At 42.8% G+C, this 17,798-nt stretch overlaps 2 protein-coding genes across 5 annotated transcripts in view; one reads left to right on the top strand and one right to left on the bottom strand.

The window, feature by feature from the left end:
* Positions 1 to 1,417: 1,417 nt before the first annotated feature.
* Positions 1,418 to 12,447, bottom strand: slc4a1ap (solute carrier family 4 member 1 adaptor protein). 3 transcript variants are annotated; one of them, XM_050062524.1, is made up of 14 exons: positions 11,591 to 12,447; positions 9,582 to 9,795; positions 9,260 to 9,388; positions 9,103 to 9,163; positions 8,853 to 8,992; positions 8,179 to 8,339; positions 6,632 to 6,701; positions 6,337 to 6,526; positions 5,106 to 5,202; positions 4,726 to 4,978; positions 4,283 to 4,375; positions 3,786 to 3,859; positions 3,635 to 3,704; positions 1,418 to 2,424 (listed from the first exon to the last, which is right to left on the bottom strand). In XM_050062524.1, the coding sequence occupies exons 1-14, from the start codon at positions 12,422 to 12,424 to the stop codon at positions 2,375 to 2,377; spliced, it is 2,436 nt and encodes an 811-aa protein (XP_049918481.1). In that variant the 5' UTR covers positions 12,425 to 12,447; the 3' UTR covers positions 1,418 to 2,374. The 3 variants fall into 3 exon arrangements, with proteins under 3 accessions (XP_049918481.1, XP_049918482.1, XP_049918480.1); XM_050062525.1 differs by having other exon boundaries at positions 3,786 to 3,869; XM_050062523.1 differs by having other exon boundaries at positions 3,786 to 3,862; positions 11,591 to 12,446.
* A 200-nt stretch (positions 12,448 to 12,647) lies between these two features.
* Positions 12,648 to 17,798, top strand: part of supt7l (SPT7 like, STAGA complex subunit gamma) — a 9,686-nt gene continuing 4,535 nt past the window's right edge. The window contains exons 1-4 of one of the 2 annotated variants that reach the window (XM_050062670.1): positions 12,648 to 12,741; positions 13,502 to 13,983; positions 14,210 to 14,534; positions 16,335 to 16,572. In XM_050062670.1, coding sequence (XP_049918627.1) covers positions 13,547 to 13,983; positions 14,210 to 14,534; positions 16,335 to 16,572 — 1,000 coding nt within the window. In that variant the 5' untranslated portion in view covers positions 12,648 to 12,741; positions 13,502 to 13,546. The remainder of the gene's footprint in view (positions 12,742 to 13,501; positions 13,984 to 14,209; positions 14,535 to 16,334; positions 16,573 to 17,798) is intronic. The other variant, XM_050062671.1, reaches the window with a different exon arrangement.

The following is a 17,798-nucleotide window of genomic DNA, read 5'->3' on the forward strand; positions in this document are numbered from 1 at the left end:
TCACAAATCACAATTTGCCTCACAGGGCTTTACAGCATACGACATCCCTCTGTCCTTATGACCCTCGCAGCGGATAAGGAAACCCCCCCAAAAAAAACCCTTTAACGGGGGAAAAAAAACGGTAGAAACCTCAGGAAGAGCAACTGAGGAGGGATCCCTCTTCCAGGACGGACAGACGTGCAATAGATGAGAGAGGTAACGACAGTAGCTTACAACAACATTATTGAAAGTAATAATATTATAGTTCTGGCTACTGTGGTACAATATGTTGAAAGTATGTATTAATATCTGGCAGTATACATGTGTGACAATAGTCATATGTGTATAGTAACAGTAGAAGTATGACTAATGACTAATGACGGCAGCAGCAGCAGGAGGCATCTGGCAGGACCACGGCAGCAGCACAACCACACACGTCACGCTGTCCAGGCACCGCTGCGATATGAGTTAATCTGAGAGACAGTGGAGCACAAAGGCTCCGGAGAAGAAGCCGAGTTAGTGACATCCAGAATGGCCGAGTTAGCAAGATGCAGTAATAGAATACGAGAGAGAGAGAGAGAAGGAGAGAAGAAGAGAAGGTGCCCGGTGTATTATAGGGGGGTCCTCCGGCAGACTAGGCCTAAGTCAGCCTAACTAGGGGCTGGTACAGGGCAAGCCTGAGCCAGCCCTAACTATAAGCTTTATCAAAGAGGAAAGTCTTAAGTCTAGTCTTAAATGTGGAGACGGTGTCTGCCTCCCGGACCGTAACAGGAACATGATTCCACAGGAGAGGAGCCTGATAGCTGAAGGCTCTGGCTCCTGATCTACTTTTGGAGTCACCCTTTAACTGACATACACCGCTGCAACAACAAAAATCATGTTATGTTGCTACCAAAAATGTTTTGCACTGGTCAGGGGGTATGTGGCTGAAAAAATATTTCAAAGGGGGTACATGATTAAAAAGTTTGAGGACCACTTCCCTAAGGCATAGCTTTGTCATAATACTATAAGCTACTGCACCTCATCTGAATGACAAAGTGCACAGGCTTATTTTTTATCACTGGAACACCATCTTCAGTGTGACTGAGGAGGATCTGCCAGGTTGAACGACAGAGGGCTCTTCTCATGTGTTTGGGGCAGGGAGGGAAGAAAGCTTTCCATCAGTGATTAGTAGGTCACAGCACAGAACATCACAGCAAAGATCTACAGCCAAAACCACAAGCCTCTTTGTGCCAGATCAAACTCTGAGAAACACTCTTTGTGTGTGTGTGTGTGTGAGGCAGCTTGAAAGAGAGAAAAAAGTCTGACGTCAAAACTGGGTTGGGTATGAAGAAGGCCCCAGAAGTGTACACCAGAGAAGACGGATGGCTGGAAAATTTAGGGGAGCGCGAAAAACAAGAGGGTATATGTGAAGTGTGTAAAAAGTTTCACTCGTAGGTTATTTAGAGACACTTTTATTATACATTTATATAACAAAATACAGTTTCTTAACTTTGTCTTTTGAGAAAAGACGACAGGAAAGAGGGTGGAGAGTATGGCAGTAAACCAACACAACAGCACTGAGTGGGATTTCACAGAGCGAGGAATCCTGCTCTAGGCAAACACACCAATAGCTGACTCACTCATAAAGACAATCTTGTTAAAAAGAGAACTTTGAGAAGGTTGGGCTATGTGTGTATGTGTGTGTCGGTGTAGACACGGACACACACTCCACTTAGCTTGAGTCATTATCAGCTTGCGTTTCATCCAGTAAGCCATCCAAGTGTCCAGATGGTCAGAAAAGCTGCTTCAATGCTCTCCCTCTTTCTCCCTCCCTGCTACACACTCTCCTTTGGAAAAGAAAAAAGGTTATGCCAGCGATCGACTGAAGCCAAATAGGGGAGGGATACAGATTGGATGTCAGGTGGATTTAACTGCAAGAGGAGCAGCCAAAGACCAGAAAGCTGAATTCAGATCAGTTACCGCTCCCTGCTCTGTCCCTTTCTATTTTCTGCTTGAATGATATATAGAATTCAAATAAAAGGACAAAATTCAAGTGCTACCGCTCTCTATTATTGTCATGGGTAAAAACTGCCAGCAGGCTGACTGCCCAGTGTCTGCTCCCTTAGCTTGCCAGTTTAATGTGAATTGAAGTAGTGTGCATTTTGTTTATGGCAGTCTGAGAATGCAAATATCCCCAAAAGATAATAAAAGGTGCAGTATTATCCCTCTGTGAGCCCCTGGTCTGCTGCAGGCGCCCATATTTTCAGGCTGAAGTGCACATAGGGACTGGGATGGGTAGAGAGGGTTAAAATGGTCAGAGCTAAGGAGACTGGAGGCTTTGTGTTGCAGGTATTATCTGCAGTATAAAAGCTGCTGGAGTGGAAACACAAGAGCTCCCTCTCTTCTGTTTCCCTCAGTAGCCGTACTTGTCATTTAGGTGTGTGCGGCCATCTCCAGTCTGACCTACAAGTGAAGAAAAAGCTGGAGTTAGCACCAGAAGGATTCACATTTACATACCAATTCATGATGTATGATATGTTCAAAGAAAGGAAAAACAATACAAAATGAAATAAAATGCTTGGGATGTCCCAAATGCACTGAGGGATTACTGAATGGGCTTAATGGGCACAGGCCGAGGGGCCCAAAGTGTAAGGGGGGCCTGCTGGCCCTCGCCTGCAAAATGTCGCTGAGATTAACATGTATTGACCAGGAAGAGATTTAAAAATGTAGACAAAGAGCTGCAGAGGAACTGCAAAAACACACAAAATAACTACTAACAGGGGCAGAACAACCACAAAGAAACAAAAAACAACCAAAAAAAGACAAAATAACCACAAAGAGACACAAAGAACCCAAAAATTACAAAATTATCTCAAAGACACAAAACAACCACAAAAGACACACAATTATCTCAAAGAGACACAACACCACTAAAAGATGCATTATGACTACAAATAAATCCAAAACAACACACAGAAGAGGCTAAACAACTACGTCTGTGTTTCGCTCCTACGTAGGAGACATTGGGGGCCATTTGGTGTGTGCCCATTGACCCACTGCCTGATAATCCGCCCCTGCTCACAAGAACAAATTCACCCAACTGACCTGTAGCCCAGCTTCCTAACTGCTGACTTGTATGCAATCATCAAACCAATTACAACCCTAAAATGACGAAGTGCAATTAGTACTGACCCTAAGTTTAAGCTGAGTTTGGCAGCTGTTTCAAAGTTTGTTTTTATTTAAGCTTATCTTATCCTTTTTACGTGACTTTAATCTGCATTCCTCAGCTAACAATGAAAATGTTGCTGCAATTTCAACTGGACAAATGGACCATGAAAGCCTGTTTACTTCCTCTCATCACGTCCTTGAAAAAAATCCGTCCCTCCCACCATTCCTGTGCTCTGTAGGCCAGGGACGTACAAGCCTGTCAGTGTCAACAAATATGGATGTAGAAAATAGAATGGCACTGGTCTCGCACCAAGTCATCCTGGGTATCTGCTTTTTTCATATCTGAATTTCAAATACTGCTCTTATTTGAACTCTTGACTCTCAGTCAAGCAAAGGTCTACAGATTTAGACATCACTTATAAGAATGGCGACTGACTTTGACATAAAGACATGATCAATTGGTCAATATGTGGCAGAGTCTAGTGCAAATAGTCATGCAGTTTACCTGAAGGAGGCACCCAGACACAGTAATCAGGGTCGTCTTCTGGATACTGTGCAGAAAGCTGCCCTGGTGGCTGTGGAGGCAGATCATGAGGAAATTCAATCAGTGTCACACTTTTCTGTATCTAGAATTATGCGTGTGTGTGTGTTCCTACCCTGCTGGGACCCATCACTTTCTTCTTCACATTCTTTCTGGGTCTGGGCTCTGCTTCTGACTCTTTGTCGCCTCCTGCTTTGGACTCAATGAAGACATAGGTATAGTGCATTAGTACGGAAGCCCAGTTCTGCCAGTGTGATGAAATAATGACTGAAGTGGGATTTATACATCTGCATCGAATTGACCACATACCCCACGCCACAGCCTGACATGCACCTCCCCAAAAATGTAACTACACGTTGCAGCTACACAGACCTGTCTATCTTTGTAAGCTGAAACCATTTCCCTCAGTGGAAACAAAGCTTTTATTAACTTTATTTCACAGATGAGAAACAATAAATTGTAAAGACAATAAAGCCTCCACAAAAATAGCATTTTAAGTCTTGCGTGTGATTTATCCTGGCTTCATATGAGTGAGGATATCTCTGCTAGTCCCAAGGATAATTTATACAATGTAAAATGCCTAATATGGAACCAATAAAACACAGTAGCCACCTGAACTCGATGGGGCTGCAGCCTTGTTGTTGCTGCGCTGAGGAACCTGCTCCACTGCTTCAGCACACTTCTCAACTCTCCTCTGTTTGTGCTCTAATATGAGGTCATATGGACAAAAACAAAGTGGGATCATTAGGATATGCACTGATTCACAAAAACAAATCAAAATACCCTTTACAGGGGTTACATAAATTGTACTTTGCTACATGTTTTGTCATTTCTCCTTATATAACTCTGTGTATGGATGATACAAAGACAACAGTATGCTTGTGTGTATATTACAGATCTACTGCCACCCAGTGGCACAAGAAATTAACAATACATCTAATGAACATGCTATGACGATCTCAGAAAACCAAGAAACAGAAGGCATGTTTTCCTCCCTTTCTTCCTTATTAATGTCAACTTCAGAAAACCTTCCTCCAGTTCTGATGACTTCTTACCTCTCGGCTCCTGGGACTTTGCTGCCTGCTGTCTTTCCCGCCCTGAGGGGGAGCTCTCTTGAGACATGGCTGCACTGGACTCCTCAGTGTCGACATCAGTCTCAGTAATAGCTGCGCACTCTTTATCGTCATTATCCTCATTTCTCTCTGCCTCCTCCTCCTCCTCCTCGTCTTCCTCCTCTTCTCCACTGGGTGGAAGTTCTTTCATGTTGAAGAGCTCGGCGGGCAAGTTGGGGCGCTTTGGAGGCAACTTCTACAAGAGAGAAGAACACATCAATAGAAGAAAGATGCTGAGCAGAAGACAGTAAGGAAATATGTTTTCAGAGGAATGAAAGAGTCAGGTGATTAGACTAAATTATGACATGGCAAATAACACCTACCCCAATGGTACCAGTCTTCAGTTTGAATTTGCTTCCTCCCTTCATGGCTCCAAACAGCGGTAAGACTTTTTTAGGCTTCGCTGCCTCTGAGCTACCACTATCACACCAAAACACATCAAAATATGGTAAGTATTTAAATGTAGCCTGATATGTGTACTGGAATAAAAGCCTTTTCCATTAATTTGATCACATTATCTCCTGACAAAAAGATGTAAAACCTATTCCCATACTTGTCGTTCACATAATTCTAATTCAGAATGCAGCAGCACGTGTACTAACAGGAACTAAGAAACGAGATCATANAGCCCTGTGAGGCAAATTCTGATTTGTGATATTGGGCTTTATAAATAAAATTGATTGATTGATTGAAATTGATTGATAATCTACATGGAAACTTGCTGATGTTTCAGTATATTTGCTTAAAGGAATACTTCACCCTTAAAAATCAACATTTGCCTATCAGTTACTCACCCTGTGTTATGTTGAATTTTTAAAGAAAACATAGTTTTTCCTTGTATGCCTCTGTTAAAACAAGGAATCAAGAAACTGGAAAAATTCCTCTTGAATTGAAGTCATAGGGGTCCATGTTGAACAACAGCAAAACTATATCAAAACGTTTCCTTACAAACTTTCACACAACTCGTGCAGTATAATGTAAGTGTCATTTATCCAGTTGTATGCTCAGTACGTCCCAAACAGACCGCCCTGTCTGACTGGGAACTGAACTTAAACTAAAACTTATCTATGCTCTCTTCAAAGCCAGACCTCATTTACAAATATAGTAATTTTACCTTGCTGAACGCAGGAGCTGTTTGTCTACCACTGCCTTGGTCAGTTAGTTGTTAGTTTGTTTGTGTTATTGTGTGACTTTGGTGTTTATAAGGGTTAGTTTGGATTCACCAAAGTCACACAACACAAACAAACTATCAGATTGAGGCTGTGTTAGACCAGCAGCCCCTCTGGTCAGCGAGGTAAAATTACTGTTTTTGTCAGTGGAGTCTGGCTTTGAAGAGAGCATAGCTAAGTTCCAGTTTTAGTTCAGTTCCCAGTCGGACGTACTCAGGAAGTACTGAGACTTAATACGCAGTGTTACCATAAGGCTCAAATATGTTCTGTGGCCCCAGGAAGATTTTTTATCATTATTTACGGTCAAAAATGACAGTTAAGGTTGCTGACCCCTGTCCTAAAACAACCAGAATGACCCCTTCTTGAACGCAGCACCGTGTCTAACCTCGGCAGCAGCGAGGGCATCTGTGCAGGCCGTGTGAGTTCCACCAGTTTTCGGAGCCTCTGAGCATCTTTGCGCAAGTCTGCCACGTGCACGTGAAGCTTCCTGCGCTCCACGGCGTCCATCGCTGCCTCACTTCGCACTGCGGTCATGAAAGCATCCAGGGGGTCCTCGGTGGAAGAGCCGGGGAAGTCTGAAAGGAGGGATGAAACGTACAATAACATGAGGAGAACGGGCATCTGTAGGTAGTGCGGCATCTGTCCAGTGCACATTGAACACCCAGGCGATCATGACTCACCTCCTCTACCACCGCTGAGCTTTTTCTGAGTGTCTGCCAGCTCCTTCTCCACCTCTGACAGTTTGGCCACCTACATGAAAATCAAATACATGAATGTTACCACAAAAACATACAGTGTGCTCAGCACTATAGAGCAAGTGCAGTTTACATAAACACACCTTACAGTATAGGGTTGTTTCCGAGGTGAAGAGAGTTTTATATTATTTCCAGTACAAACAGCAGCTCCCATGAGCGGACAGGGAGCACCTACATTTATATATTTATGTATTACCATTATTCTGACAGAGAGGAGACACAGGCACTTTTTGTGTGGTTTGTGGTTTTATATAAATAGTCCAGCGAAGGAAAAAAACAGCTACTTGAAGTCAACATTTACAGATGTGGGAGTAAGAGAACAGAATCCGTTGATGTTGCTACACGTTCTGCTCCGTAGAGGATTTCATTACCTTGTTCCAAATATCAACCAGAAACAGATGGCAGCTTTAGCAGCATGCTTTGTAGCCATGTTGTAGTGGCATGGTTCTATGGACGGAAGTGTATTAGTCAATCACCACACCGAAACATGTCAATAGTTATTGGATGGATTAGAGATTAGGTTTGGACATTTGCGTCCCTCTAAACTGTTAAAACTTCGGTGATCCTTTAACTTTCCATTTAACGCCATAACCAGGTCAAATTTTTAATATGTCCACTTCTTTGCTTAATGACCACATACCTGCAAAACTCATGACAGTCCCATCAGAATTCCCTGTACTTTGTGTTAAGTGCCAATGTGCGACTGTTAGCATGCTACCACAATTTACTATGGTGAGCATTTAGCTCTCTCCAGCACTAAGCAAGAAGCAGCAAACCAGGAAGACAGTAAACATGGAGGGGACTCTGGGGAAATGCAAGAACATGTCTCGCTTCTCTTGTACTGTGGAACAGCAGGATAAACTGGTGGAGCTGTGGAAAGTTTAAATTGGTTTGTTTGCAAGCACTTATTTTATAAGAAATCTTCAGTTTTGAAACAATTCCCCTCTCATTCCCACACTCTCCTTCCACTATATTAGCCCAGCTAACCAACAGAGGTAGCAAGTTGAGGCAACAAAATCCAAACTGTAGAGTTTAGAATTATGTGTTTTTGCGAACACTTAGGGAATTGTTAGTATGTTGTATTTCTTAAAGGGAGTTTGGCATATTATTTTCCACCAGGAGCAGGATGGGAAATAATCTCAAAAGCAATCTAGTTGAAGTCTTGCAAATAGTGACCCAGAGAGATCAGACTTCAGTCTTTTAAAATCTTTTCAAAGTCTTCCACTGTGTGGAAGACACAAGTCTTGTTCATCATCAGATGTCATTCGTTACACTGATGATATGTGTTTAGTTTCTTTTAGTTTCTCATCAGTGAATCAAACCTTTGTGAATCCACATAACAATGACATTATGCTGGAGCATCATGCTGAACAGAAAGTAAGGCAAAATTAATTATCACAAAGGTGGTGATTAAAGATGTAGTGAATCAGAATGTTCCCCAGTGGTGTGTAGCAACACGAGCAGATCATTACCAATGATTCATAGGTCTCTGGCCGCTCCTCAACCTTTCCCGCCTTTTTCATTCTCTCCTGCCTCTTCCTCTCCACTGTGCCGGTTCGATCCAGGAAGGTGTCATCATCACTGTCGTAGTAGTCCTCATCTTCCCAGTTCTTCTTCTTGCGCTTACGGGACACTGGAGATATGACGCAACACAGGAAAAACATAAGTACAAGCTATAACCCCCAGATGGTGGTTCAGAATTTTACTTTCAGAGCTCATACCCAGGCTTCTGCATTGGCTATGCTCATGTTTTTGGTAAATGGTGACCTAAACATATTCATTTGCAACTAATGAACACTCTTAAAACAGTTAACGATGCTCAGGCACTGTTTTATGGCACCCAAATATTTACTGCACCCAGCACGCTGGTGTTGTGTTGAAGACTGTTTCGCCGTCGATATGAGTTTCCTCCTACCTTAATCCGACAACAAACATCAGCTACATGGGCAACAAATTTGAAACAATGCATCAAGTTAAAGCTTTCGACCAGTCTTGGGAAATATCTGCGAGTCAGTGATGATCACAAGATTTTGTTTCAGTTAAAAAAAACTGAAAAAATGCACGTAAACTGGTTCATTTTAATCTGTGTGACCTGAACTTTGAGCCAGCTCTTGTGAAGTGTGACTGTGCACAACACTCTTCATACCTGCTTCCTGGCGGAGCAGCCCTCTGGCTTCCAGCATCCGACAAGCCTCCAGGCAGCACTGGATGGCTGCTTCCTTCTTCTTCCCCGTGTGGGTCACCTCAGCAACCAGCTGCCGGCCCGTGGCATCATCCACCGGAAGCCTGACACAAACATCAACATGAACTGTGTGACTTTATACACACGTAACAACCTTTCTGACAGCAAGGACACAAACTGTACCATCATAAATCAGGGGTTTCCCGTCACTCACTTTATTCTGCAGAGCCAGCTGCCATGGCTTTTGTCTTCATACTCAAACTCCAGCTCCTCTCCTAGTCGAGAAAGAAGTCAAGAAATTCAATAAACGCAAGTACAAGTACAAAAACAGGAGAAGCAGACATCTGTGGATTAACAATAAGTCTTCTCACCTTCCCTGTCATAGAAGCCCTGCAAAGCCTTCTTTGGGTCTTTTAGGTACGCAGCTTCCTGGTCCTCATGGAACTCTGTAGAAAAAGGGTTTTCCTCATTCTCGTCTTCCTCTGGAACCGCCTCCTCAGCTGCACCGTGGATTCATGGAGACAGATGGAATGAAAGGGAAGGAGAGGACAAAAGGATTAACGTGTCTCTTTAGTCACTCGCCTTAAGAGCAAGTCAGCACCAGCTCACTCAAGATGACAACACAGCAATATGTCAACACAGATGACACGTAACGTTCTGTAGCATAATCCTGCAACCAGCAGAAAAGCTCACCCATTCCCCACGAGCAGCCCGAGTCTTCGTTTGACAGTTTGCTCTGGCCCTTGTTGCTTTCGCCTTGCTCGTCCCCCTCCTTCTCCCCCTCATCATCATCATCAGAACCGTCTCCCATCATCCTCTTCTCCAGCTCTTCCCTCTGTTTTCGGGCTTTCTCCCTCAGCTCTGTCACTGTTAGCTCAGACTCCTCCTCCTCATCAAATTCTGGACCCTGTGGGAGGAGGAAAAGGGAAGAGAACTCCACCTATTGAGTTAAGCACTCCTATAAACATATACAATAAAGACATACGCAATCTTATCTTGTAGTCTGACACATGATGGGCTTTTTTAAAGGATCAAAACTGAAGCAGCAGACTTGCTTTTATTAGTTAAGTATTCAGAATGAATCCATCTGACTGGACTGTGAGCTTCCTGATTTAAACTAGATTTCACATGGTTTTTGAAGTTGTCATCAAACTGTTTGTGTTGTGTTAGAAGCCACCGCATACTAGGAGGACGGTAACATCAGTGCATCAGGGATCACATTCTCCAGGAAGACATTCAACACAGTGCAGGTCTCCTTGTAGATCAGACCAGACATGCGCTTTAATCCATCATGGCTAGCCAAACAGTGGATAGCAGGCTATGTGATTCCCTGGATGTTATCATCGAAAACTTAAAGGTGACGCTTGGCACCTCCTTTACAGAGTCCTTTTCACTCATCTTCTCTGATTGGTCACTCGGTTCAGCAGAGTGCTTCTTTGTTGAGGCTATCTTATTTTCAAATTTAATTTGACAGAGTTGGAAAGTATAGCGTTTACTGTAGCACCACCATGTTTACATTTGTGGTTTTGAGTTGTGCTGTCTAAAGTATAGTTTTATGGATACATACTGATTCTGAATCTTCAAATCTGTTTCAATACTCATTTTCTGGAGTATCGATACAAAAGCACCAGCTGCACTTTCTTGGTCTCTCTTATTGTTAATGTTTGCATCAAAGTCATTTTGCTGTCCTCCGCTGCTAACCAACAAAAGAAAAGTCCTTGTTGTCATGTTATACCCTTCTTAAATATATCTTTCAATTTTTTATTTTTTTTTTTAAATTTGTATGCCCTAAATTTTAATCTTTTCCCAGTAGTTTCGAAAATGTCGTATCGTTGTTCGAAGTTTTCATTTACCAAATACCTGCAAATCTTTTAACGTTCCCATCAGAATGTCAGAAGCGACAGTAGGCTGAGAAAATGGCAAAATTATGCTAAAGATTGACGTTATTAATTACGGAAGCGTATTGCATTCACTTGACAAATTAAAAAAAGCCCTGTTTTTTGAGTAATTTATTTATTTTTCTGAGTAATTTCCCCCCTGTTTTTCGTGGTAATTTTTTTCTGTTTTTTTGTGGTAATTTTTTTCTGTTTTTCATGGTAATTTTTTTTCCTGAACGAGGAGATGAGATACTTCAAAATCTCGCGAGAAGCTCCCACCTGGCACCTGCAAGTGACCCCTGCAACCATGGTGACTCCTGCTCATGGATGTATTTTGCATCCGTGCTCCTGCTCCTAGACAATTTCAACTACGGGATCAATAAGGGTAAGGCACGTAATTAGTTACACACAGGGTATGATAATCTAGCTATGTTTTCGACTGCATCCTTCTACTGTAGGCCTATCGCTCAATGTAACAGGTTAGGTTAGCCACAGGTTGTAACAACGTTAGCTGACAAACGTGCATGGGCATGATTTAATTTCCGATATTACTGTGCACCCCTAAATCTGAGTGGGGTTTATTCTATTAATTTTGCATATTTATTTAGTTCTTGTATAGTTTGTTGTGTCTGTGTATGTGGCAAAAAATTAAAAATGATAAAATAATTACAATGATAGCAAACAGCTCTAAATATAATTTATAAATAGAAAATGTATGCTTAGTTTGATAGCTGGCATGCATGTTACTGAAGCTGTCAATGTTATCCTTCATATATTCATGTTAATATATTAAATATATTTAGGGGGCTCCACATCATGATTTACCTGCAAGATAAAAAGCCTCGTGCTCCCACCAAACTTTAAGACATGTCCCACACGGAGCCTGATGTAGGTCTTCGGGGGGATCTTGTTCTTGTTGACCACAGTGCCGTGTGTGCTGCCCAGGTCATGGATGTAAAACCCTCTGTCCTCGCCCACAGAGCCTCCCTGTCCAGCCTCTCTGCGGTACTGAAGCACAGCATGGTATCTAGAGATGGAGGGATGCTCCAGAGAGACGTCACACACAGGTAAACGTCCGACCACGATGTAACTTTTCTGTGTGAGGGGCACCGTGTCCACTATGGCGCCGTTTTTAAGGATCTCCAGCGCATATGGGATGTCTGGAGCCGTGCCACCCCAGGGCGGCTCTGTGTATGGGATAGGGGGGAATTTACCAGCTGGGGGTCCTTTAGTGGGGAGCACCCTGGGTTTAGCCTCTGGCTTGGTTTTGACAGGAGCCACATTCTTGTCTTGAACTCTTTCCGGCTTGTCCTCTTCTTGGCCTTTTTCGGCGGTCTTGCTTTCAGTAACAAGCCCAGAAGTAGTTTCGCTAGCAGTGTGTACAACTTCAGCTTCGTTATTTTCTTTCACGTGTTTTGTCTCGGCTGCTGCTGGTTTGGACGGAGCAGAGACGTTACTGCGTTTGCTGGTGAGGGAAGGCGCCGCGAAAAGAGCCGGTTTTTTAAAAGTGTCCTCTGTTTCCGGTTCAGTTTTCTGTAATTCTTTCTTTTCGGGTTCTCCTCCGTTTTCTGTGGCCGAGCACTCATCCGTTTCCATCGCAGAATCCATTTGCTCATCCGTTATTTTCACACACACATCTGACGGCGGGGAGGCGGCCATGTTTATTTGGTGCGACTGTTAATTCTGCCCGGGTTTTCAAAGCCTCTATAAAACTCCCCAAAACCACTAATAAATAATGTATATGGGAAGAAAGGCGTTCAAATGTTTTGCATGGCTACTAAATTGTATTTTAACGAGACTTTCAATTTCATACTAATCAAAATAAATGGTTTGTAGCGGAACTAAATATTTTGTTCAGCTGTTCAATCGGGTTTTTAGCAGCAAGGACGAAAATGCTTAGTTCCGGTGCAACTTCCTTCAAAGATGCAAGGGCTGGTTTAAAATATCCGCAGATGTTTTATTCACCCCTGTGTAACGTGAGTTGTTATTGTTGTTGCAAATTATAAATTAATAGTTTAACTAGCTAAACATCCGTGCTACGCACTAACCTAGCTAGCATTTAGCTTAGTCGTTGTTCCTCCGTGAATAAACTGTTCGCTAATGCGTTCTTTCTTGTATGTTCATGCTGTGCGAAACTCCAGTCAGACACCTGACATTTTGCGTTGTCTTGCTATCCGGCAAACACATATACCTGTTAAACATTGACTTCAGAGCGTACAAGAATCAATGCACATTACTTTTCAATTCGGCATTGATTAAAGTGCGCCTAACTGCGTTTTCCGATACTTTTTTAACCATTAATTTTGCATTACCTCCCAGTATCTTTTTCCATCATAAAGGCAGTGCAATCCGATTAAAATTGCCAGTATTTTCTTTGAAACATGTTGTCTTTTGGCCACATCTATGCCGAAATAACCAGAAGACGTGTACATTTTTGCAACATTGCTTACAATATTGTCTACGAGTTGTGCACGTTTGCCACCATGCAATCAGTAATACATTTCACAGTTATTGAGTAAAGTTTGGGGTGATCTTCCACTGTGTATCAGCTAAAAACGTTACCTTCTTAACTATTCCTAAAAAGCCAAAGACAGTTATAAACTGATTAAAGCCTAGTGAATGTGGTGTGTAAAAATCTGAATCAATGCTATTGTTAAAGTTTTATTTGTTTATTTAATCTGATGGTATTTTGATTTCAATGGTCACTCCAACTTCTCCACATTTCCAAATTTTCAGATTCAATCCGAGTTTGAATCTGGCTTGTGTCTTTGATCACTCAGCATGATGCGTTACTGGGGTGAGATCCCTGGGCCTGCAGGGGCTCCTCCCAGTCGCAGCTCCTTTGACTTGCTCCAACGTGAGTTTCGCTCAGTGGAGATGCAGGACCCTCCCCTGCACCAGCCCTCAGCCCAGCGTCCGCGGCCCACCACGATGTTGGACATCCCCTCAGAGCCCTGCAGCCTCACCATCCACACAGTGCAGCTGTGTCAGCATGCACGCCGCCTCCGTGGCCTTTTGTCAGCAGCCCAAGCCCAGGCTCAGGGTCAGAGCTCAGTGTCCTCTGAGGGTGGCAGCAGGCTGGAGGAGGCTGATACCAACCTGCCTTTGCGTCCTCCTACCCCACCTGCCATGCCAGATGACTTAATACCTGCGGACAGCAAAGCCCCGCGGCAGCCCTTCCTGCTCCGCCACAGTGACCCTGAAAGTGACTTCTATAAGTAAGTTCTCATTTGTGTTGCTGAGATGCAGTACTCCTGTCTTTGTAATTGAATGTGTATCCGGTGTATCATATCCGGTAAAGCATCTAAATTGCAGGCTCATCACTCACTCAGACTTTATATTAACTTCTTTTACATATCTGCATTTCGCAGATGTTATCTGAGTCAATTGAGCAACCAGTCATCATTAATCTCCTTTTATCTCCTCTGGTTTTTCCATCATAAGGGGTAAAGGCGAGCCTGTCACAGAGCTGACTTGGCACTCTTGCAGACAGCTCCTCTATCAGTCAGTGGCCACCATCTTGGCTCACGCCGGCTTTGAGTCGGCCCAGGAGAGCGTGCTGGAGACTCTGACCGACCTGGTCCATGAGCATTACCTGCGCCTCTCCCGCATGCTGCGAGTGGCGGTGGACCGGGAGGCTCGGCTTGGAGCAAGTCCCTTCCCAGACGTGGTGGAGCAAGTGTTCCATGAGGTGGGCATTGGCAGCGTGCTGGCCCTGCAGCGCTTCTGGCAAGTGCGGATCAAGGACTATCACAGCTACATGCTGCAGGTGAGACTGGCAGTGGGTTTGTAGGGTTGTGCTATTTGACAAATTATTCTGTAAGATGATATACAATTTTTTAAACTCTATATGATTTTGGCATAGTTTTTTAATTATTCATAAATGACACATTATTTGATCTTCTAGAAAATGTATCACATTTCAGTAAGATATCATGATAAAAAAAATTGCATAGACTGTGATAAAAGATTTTATCTGTAAGCCCCACTTCTATTTATTTTTTATTCATTTATTCTCAGGAACAAAACACATCGATCAGCATCACTGTGTGTGTGTGCCAGTGTTATCCTTTTCAACTGTTGTCCCTCGGCCAGATGTTAAATTGGCTGATGAAACAACAAAAAAACGCATACAGCATTTTAAATTAGAGCCAGAGAAAGTAAAACATGAACAGCTAAACAGGATAAAGAGCTGACAGATATAAGGCAACATCATGCTTGCTAAGTAGGACATGCAAAAAGCAGGCACTTATACAAAACTGTTGTTATGCAGACAATCAGTGTAACAGCAGTGACAACATGACAACATAAAACCAAATTGTGTTACTCAAATTTTCACAGTTTTACACTTACAACTTAACTTTTTGCAATTTGGTTGATATTTTTTGAAAATTGCTTTGCATCATGAAGCAATTTGTGTGTAGAGTAGAAGCTCTGGCGTAGCCCAGCAGCAGAAGGTCTTCATTTTCTCTGTCAATGGTTAAGTGCTGAAATGATTAATTGTTTAAAGAGTCTGTTTACAGAAAAATCATTCTCAGCAATTTAAATGATCAATTATTTGTTTCATTTATCAAGCGAAACATCAAGCAATCTGTATTCCCAGCTTCTCCAGTACGAAGATGATCTGCTTTCTCAGTTATTTTTATAATTGTAAACTGAATATTTTGGGGGTTTGGACACACCAGACTAAGATAAAAACCTAGGCTGCTTAAATTGCAGGAAAAATGAGCGGTGACACATCACACAGCAACGTACAGGTGTAGCATTAATGATTAAGGTGACCGTTTAAACTGTCTTTTAATAATGATAATGAGACTGAGCAGTTACATTTTACATTTGCATAACACTAATTAATCAGAGCAGCTTAGTTTGGAAAGGCAAATAGCTCCAGCAGTCAGTGAGAGAGGGAAAAAAAAGTGACCATAGTGTGTCCCACCTTCGCTAACCAATGTCATGGGGAAAACAGTGGAAGATGTCACCACAGGCTCTGAAAAACTATAGCAAATTCTGATCATTTCCCACTATATTAGAACATTCTGTAGGCGAAGCAATACATTGGAAAACTAGTCAGCAAATTAATTTCATTAAAATGAAAAAATAATCCCACTGGGCACAGTGCTGAAAAAACATTTGCACGCTCCCATGGCTTCAGCACAACAACGCTGAATCATCTCCGAAAGGATAAAGAACTTTGTGCAAGTGAGAACAATGGACCGTATGGCAACTTGTGTGCAAGCTGCTTCAAAGTGAGACAGAAACCAAACTGAGAGATTCACTGTCTTCAGTTGCCAACATGACTTCTAAAGATATACAACTGAGGAGTTCTGTAGAGAGCAGAAAGTAGCGCTGATCCTTTGTGTCTGTGATCAATTAATTATGTGTTGGTTATTATTCATGCAGACTTTTTCCACATCTGACCTGACGTGACACGTTAGATGTGATCCTAGAAAAGAATAATGTGGTTGCCATTGAACTTAAGATACGACATAATCTAGGCTCAGATCTTACATTTATTTATCTACAAACCTCCAACAGTAAAATTGGACTAACAAAGATTTTTCTCTTCCAGGTGAGTAAGGATCTGTCGGAGGAATATGAGCGACTGGTGAACCCAGAGAAGGCTCTGGAGGACTCCAAGCCCCCGAGGATCAAGGAGGAGCCCATGAGTGACATCTCCTTCCCTGTTAGCGAGGAGCCTGAGGCTGACCTGGCCTCAGGGGACCAAGCTCTGCCCATGGGGGTCCTCGGGGCCCACGGCGAGAGGCTGGCTGCAGGCCTGGACGGTGACCACTCACCTCACCCCTCAGGTGAGATTAGGGTTCTTGTTCAAATGTGTAGTCTGCATTCATCCCTCTATCTTTACTGTGCACTGATGTGAAGGTGCTGTTTGTATTGTTGTATCGTGAAGTGTGTCTCATTTAACAGGCAGCTTGCAGTCTTCTTGATACGTAACTGGGCAGTTGCTTAATAAGCTCTCTTCCATTAGTCTAAAATCACCTGAAAATAGGAATCATTGTGTTTTCGTTACCTTAGAAAAAGTCATTTATATCTTCATACGGAGCAGATCCTCATCCATAGAGTGTTCTTCCACAGTAGCCCAGAAAGGACAAACCAAACAATGGCTCTAGATAGCACCATTCACATTTCTGGTGTCGGCTGCTGTCGTCGTCCTACACGCTTGGCACACAGGAGAAGTTTCATTTCTGCAGCTTCACTGCTAGATGCCACTAAATCCTACACATTAGAGCCTTAGTTGTCAAATGTCAAAAACGCCCTTGTTTAACCGCCTTGCTCTCAAACTTGTGGCAAACAGCACAACATATGTGGAGTTTCACCCACATTCTTCACTGTCACCCAACTGAAGTCCTGTACGAGGATATTTGAAGCGCTTGCTTGCACTTCAGCTCATAAACTTTCCCTGTGTTCCGAAATGCATACTTTTTCTTTTACTATCAGCACATACAGCAGCTGCCCTGACAAAGAATATACTGGGACCTACGACTTTTTTGTAACATTGCGCCTTGAACTTTGACTGTGTTGCTCATGTATCTGTAACCATGGGAAAAAAAACAAAACGCCATCTGCCACATCCCTGTTGTTGTTACTTTGTAATGTATGTAGTTTTAACTGTCAAGTCATAACTGCAAGCATTGTAGATTCTAACATGTTATATTCACAGCAGTAAAAGTACACAGGCCATGCATTTCTGTCATGGTTATATTCACAGTTATGTCCTTTTTGAGTATTTTATTCAGTTAAACAATTCATATTCCTATTATTACTGTCTATTCGACTGGTCATCAGTCACTTGAATGCTCTGTCATCCGTCATTGCCGCTTCTGACAGCTGTCATCTGTTTGCAGCTCTTTCAACATGACTAGTGCGCATGCGCCCGCGCGTGCAGCCTGTTGCAGTCGCTCCTGCTTGTTTTCTCGGTTTTCTTACTTTTTTGCTTTATTAAGTTTGGTATTTGTGCTGGCTTTTTGAGATTGTCATTTTGAAACTGCGCCCTCTCAAAACATGCTGATTGAGA

The sequence above is a fragment of the Epinephelus moara genome, chromosome 14 (assembly GCF_006386435.1).
Source record: "Epinephelus moara isolate mb chromosome 14, YSFRI_EMoa_1.0, whole genome shotgun sequence".
NCBI lineage: Eukaryota > Metazoa > Chordata > Actinopteri > Perciformes > Serranidae > Epinephelus > Epinephelus moara.